Consider the following 5,572-nt stretch of genomic DNA (forward strand, 5'->3'; position numbering starts at 1 on the left):
CAATGGGCGCCCTGACCGCGTCCCCTCTGGCTCTCATACGGCAGGAGGTCAGGGTTTCCTGTGTCTTACAGGACAGACAATGGGCGCCCTGACCACGTCCCCTCTGGCTCTCATACGGCAGGAGGTCAGGTTTCCTGTGTCTTACAGGACAGACAGTGGGCGCCCTGACCGTGTCCCCTCTGGCTCTCATACGGCAGGAGATCAGGGTTTCCTGTGTCTTACAGGACCGGCAGTGGGCGCCCTGACCGCGTCCCCTCCGGCTCATACGGCAGGAGGTCGGGGTTTCCTGTGTCTTACAGGACAGACAGTGGGCGCCCTGACCTCGTCCTCTCCGGCTCATACGGCAGGAGGTCGGGGTTTTCTACTGCACAGCTCACACCAGCCAGCACCACGTGTGCAGATGGGAGGTGGCTGGGCACAGACTCCTGAACCCCAGCCCCACCCCCACATCTGAACAAAAGCAAATACTGTGCCTTTTGTTTCCTCTCAGACCCTGGCCTTTTAGAAATGGAAATCTAACGGCTGATTTCCCTGCACGCTTGCTGCCTGTCAGCTACACTGATGGGGTGTGAGCCCCACCCCCTGCCGGCCTTTGTCCTCTGTCTAGAAGCGGTTTTTGTTTCTGGGGACTTAGGGGGCTGGGTGTGCCCTGCCAGAACCCAGTTCCCTTCAGTGCGTATGCAAATCCCGGATTGGGAAGGTCCGCTTCTCTGAGCCTGATTATCCCTGCGGTTGTCACTCTTTGACCCCTCAGCGGGTCTGCCTCTCCTCGACTCCCACCCCCTCTGGTGTGACAGCTCTGTGGGCAGGACGGAAACCCCACGCCTCCCCAGGAGTCACAGGAGGAGGCCAGAGGCCGGGCGGTTGGGTTTGGGCTGCATGTTCCCTTGGGAAGGTGCCCTCGACAGTGGGTGGGCCAGTGGCCCGGGGACACTCTAACCTGCCTGCTGCTGCCACCGATGATGCTTGCAGTCAGGTCGACCCCCTTGCAGGGCAGGTGGATTCCCAGGACCTGGTGTTGGGTCGGTGCACAGCTGTCCTGCGTGGCACAGCCTCTGGGGAAGGGCCGGCAGGGAGCTGTCCAGGACGAGTATACACTCTTAGCTTGGGAGGTCCCTCTCCAGGCGACGGCTCTGGCCTAGGCCCACCCTGGCTGACTGCTCTCTGCTGCCCCAGGGCCCTCAATCCATACCCCCCAGAGATCCTCCTGTAAGGTCTTGCGCGTCTCCTCCCACCCCCAAAAAAAGAACTGCCGTCACGTCCATTCTGACTCAGCGACCCTCACTGGGTTTCCAAGGCTGTACATCTTCCTCCATGGAGTGGCTGGTGGGTTCCAAGGCCCCTCCCCCTCCCCCCCAGGACTGCCCAGTTCTGCCACCCTGAGCACGTGCCCCTCTGCTTGGCTCTCCACCTCCTCCCCGCTGGGCAGTCACGTGCCCCTGCCCTCACTTCAGGCTTCTGCTGGAGGCCAGCCTTGTCACCGGTCACTTTGTCACCCCAGCTGCTCCCTGACCCCTGATGTCTCCATGCAGAGTATGACACGGTCATTGGTTTATAGCTGGAGGCAGCTCAGGAGGCAGCCCTTGGTCACTGCTCAAGCCCCGCCTTGTCCCCTGGCCACTCCCTGACCCCTGCTGCGCGCACGTCCCTGCTGACAGAGCATAGCATGCTCACTGGTGTGTGGCCTCCCGGCTTCTGTTAGCTTAGGAGATGCCCTCGTTCTGCTCTGCTCCCCCCCCCTCCCAGCTCCTGACACAGGCTGGAAGGTGGCAGGTGCCCAGGGAAAGCCGCTGGGTCACCCTCTGTGGCGCTGGCCGTTTCCCAAGCGCAGGTTTCCCCTGGGAGGAGTGAACGTGTCCCGCGGGCGTCCGGTTTCCAGGAGCCTGCAGTCGGTCCATTCCGTTAGGTTCTCTGTGGAGATTGCCCACCGTGCCATCCCTAGGCCAAGTCTGACCTTCATCGTAAGGCTTTCTGAAATCAACTCGGAGGAGATCCTGGATAGAGCTGGAGAACAATGTGGGACAAAACTCAGAATCATTTAAAAAAAAAAAAAGGTGGGGACCAGTTTGCTGGTCTGATAGAGCCTGGTGGAACCCCTGAGACTATGGCCCCTAGCTGCCCTTCAGGTCTGGAATTGAACCTACTCCTGTGGCTTCCAGCCAAACATAAGACAGGCATGTGAGCTGAACATTTACAATGGGTAGATACACTCCTTGGAGAGAACGAGAGAGAGTAGAAGGGCTGCTTATGCACAGGGAGACAGCTCAGGGGGCAGGAGTGCGTGGAGGGAAGGACACAGGGAAGAGGTAACTATGGGGAGGAAGTGGGAGGGGAGCTGTTGCATTGTGGGAAATTATAGTCAATGTCACGAGACAATGTACTGAGCTGCTGTGTGGAAAGTGAATTTGCTCTGTAAACTTTCACCCAAATCACAATTAGAAAAAAGAATGAAAAGGATTTCTGGAATCGGCTCACGGCAGCAGACGCTGGTGCAGAGCATGGGCTCTGACAGTGGGGCCCCTTACAGGGCCCAGGTCTCAGCGCCTCCCACCCGGCCCCTCCAGCATCCTACCTCCCAGCCTTGAACTTCACCTCCACCCGCGGGAGCAGTCTGTTGGGGACAGGCTGTCTTTACCAAAATGAGACAGCAGTAATTTCAGGTGCCAATCAGTGCTTTCAAAGGCAGGATCTCAGCTGCTCCCTGTGACACTTTGTAAGGGAAAGCCACTTTCCCGCAGTTCCTGTCCTCATCGTCACCATTGTGGCTAGTTGCCATGGAGTCCGTTCCCACTCCTTGTGCCCCTGTGTGTGCAGAGTGGGGCGTTCAAAGCTGTGGCCTTTTGGAAACAGATCGCCCAGGTGGGTTCAAACCACCAACCTCTTTTGGACAGTTGTCAAGCCCTTAACTGTTTGTACCACCAGAAACCCCATTATTTGCTTTTTTTTTTTTTTTTTTTTTTTTTAAAAAACTTTTCATTGTGGTTTGGGTGAGAGTTGACAGCACGTTAGTCTCCCTGGCGGTGCCGGTCACCTCACAGGCCTGTCTGTGGTTTGGCTGAAAGTTGAGTGGGGGGGGTGAGTTTGGTTCCAGGCCTGGAGGGTGTCTAAGGGCTATGTCTTGGAGGCCCATTCTTTCCACGTATCATACATTGATTGTTCTTCTCAAGGGCTTGAGGAGACTGTTCCATTTTGTTAGATTTCCCTGAGGGCTTGAGTTCCCTGATGACAGTTAAGTGGCCCAGGTGTGGGGGGAGGGGGCTACAACCTAGTGTGAACCAGACACACACTTTCCCAGGACCAGACCCTGGGGGACAGTGGCCTAGAATGAGCTCACCAGTTGGGGCCCTTGCCTTGTTCTTCGTCCATTTCCGGGAGCTGAAATGACGTGGAAACGCTCACGAAGCCGCCTCATCTGCCCCAGAGCCCCTCCCAGCTGGCTCACCAGCTCCTCACCTCTGCTGTGGGTGGGTCCTGCTGTCACAGTGCCACTACCAGTCCGTGGTAGAGCCGGGACCTGAACCCTGGCCATCTGGCTCCAAGAACTAGCCACGAGGGGCTGTTTAAATCGGGTACAGTCAAAGGCTGAGCTGTCTCCCTAACCACACTGGAAGTGCTCCCTGGGGAAGTACAGGTACACAGCTCCTCCGTGGGTCCTCGCCGGAAGTTCCAGCACGCTGCACTGCACTGTCCTGCCCTCCTCACATGCTCTGGGTCTTGTTAGGAAAGCCTGGGCACAGTGGGAACAGACTGACAGCCGTCAGAATCCTGGTACCTGTCATGCTGGCCTTTCAAGACGCCTGGCTGTCTTCATAGAAGAGTGCACCGCAGACGGGTGATCCTCACCAGAACAGTGATTTCTGTCAGAGGGGTAATTGCGTGTTCCAGGCAGAACTGCAGTTCAGGGAGAGGTCACGAAACCTTTTCAGTCGTGACTGTGCACGTGGTGTTCCTGTCCTGGAAACAGGTGACTGGGAAAGTGTTTCCCGGGCCAGTACCGCCTGAAGTTCCTCATTCGAGGGCCTCTCTCGGGTCGCAGCGGTGGCCCTGGGCAAGTGGGTGAGGCTGTAGCTGTGTGCTTCCTGTCTCTGCAGGGCGGAAACGACCATGAGATCTTCACAGACCCCAGGACCGTGGGCTACACCGTGACGGCGCCCGAGGACACACGCAGGATCTGTGAGAGGCTCTTCTTTTGACGGTGCCATTCCCGGCTGGAGGGGAGGCCCAGTGGGCACTCGACCCGCAGTCCCTCCCTGCCACCCCACCCACCCCAGCCCCCACTGCCAGCCTCCCTGCACCATTAACATCGGTGGTGAAGTCACAAGTAGGATCGAGGCGACGTTTGGCTCACTAGGAAGGGTGCCACACCCCGCTCCAGACAGTTCCCTCCTCTGCCACTGCCGGGAGGGCTAGCAGACTGGTCTAGACAGGCTCAGAGGGCCACCTCAGGCAGCTGCCGCACAGCCCAGCCCGGCCTGCTCACCGGCTGCCACAGGACAGGAGCCCTCCTGCTCCTTGGGCCTGCGGGACCCGTAACAGGGACTAGCGTCTGGACTCCCCATGTCGGTACCAACAGGGATTTGGTGATGAGAGAAGACAGGACAGCTCTGGGGCGGCTGGTTAAGAGCCCCTCCTGCCCACTGGCTCGATGGAGGCTGGATCCCATCCAGTCGTGCTCATCGGGCCGGGCGAGCTTCTGTTGGGTGATGGGTACCCTCCTGTTGGGTTCGGCCCCGTTTCCTGTTTACGAGGCAGGACAAGTGGCTGGCCAGCAGACAGCTGACCCGTAGTGTCTGACTCTGAGCCAGCAGCTTAGCCCTGTGCTCTTTGTACTGTGGCTGGTTCTCTGAAACAGTTGAGATGAGGGGAATGGCCATCACCTGGTCGGAATCAGCGCTGGCAACAAACAGGCTGCCCCCGTCCAAAACACTATGGAAGGGTCACCTTTCCAAGGAAACGGTTCACATCACTTTTCAGTGTTTGGAAACAGGACACAGGGTGGAATGCAGGGTATCCCACCTCGGGCCCCTCCAGGCCGCCCACCCCACAGGCTCAGGATCCAGAATACACCGGCCTCTGGGCTCCGTCCCCCTTGCTCCAGACAGACACACTTTCTCGGGGCTTCCTGGGACCTGTGGCCATGCTTGACGTTAAATGATACTGTAATGACCCTCCAAACTGAAAAGTACTAAATTAAAGTGCTTTTATTGCTTCTAGCCAGAGCCCCATAGTGAGCAGTGAATGAAAGACTGGTGGCCGCGTCCTGTTGGGTTCTGGGAGGGGATCTCCTGCCTAGTTACTGAGAGCCCTCTGTGCTCTGCCGCCCAGGCTTCCTGCAGCACCAGGGGGCCTCGCTCACTCCGCCAGGCTGCACCTCCGGGAGGGCGCACGCTTCCCCTCTGCCACTCGGTAGGGACCAGCAGTGCCCTGCAGTTCTCTTGTTATCAAAGCAAGAAAAAGGAGTCTTACTCAGACTTGTCTTAGCCTGGGTATGACTGGGTGGGGAGGTGCCGCGGGTCGCTGCCCTGCACAGGGCGGCTGTCGGGAGGGCCTGGGAGGCTGCAGGCGGGCTGCC

The 5,572-nt window shown here is 58.5% G+C and overlaps 1 protein-coding gene across 1 annotated transcript in view; it reads left to right on the forward strand.

Annotated features, from left to right (window-relative positions):
* Window positions 1-4,193, forward strand: part of PMM2 (phosphomannomutase 2) — a 24,318-nt gene extending 20,125 nt beyond the window's left edge. The window contains exon 8 of the mRNA XM_007939614.2: window positions 4,092-4,193. Coding sequence (XP_007937805.1) covers window positions 4,092-4,193 — 102 coding nt within the window. The remainder of the gene's footprint in view (window positions 1-4,091) is intronic.
* Window positions 4,194-5,572: the final 1,379 nt, after the last annotated feature.

This window comes from Orycteropus afer, unplaced genomic scaffold (assembly GCF_000298275.1).
Source record: "Orycteropus afer afer isolate SDZICR_OR568_19922 unplaced genomic scaffold, OryAfe1.0 scaffold00061, whole genome shotgun sequence".
Classification (NCBI taxonomy): Eukaryota; Metazoa; Chordata; class Mammalia; order Tubulidentata; family Orycteropodidae; genus Orycteropus; species Orycteropus afer.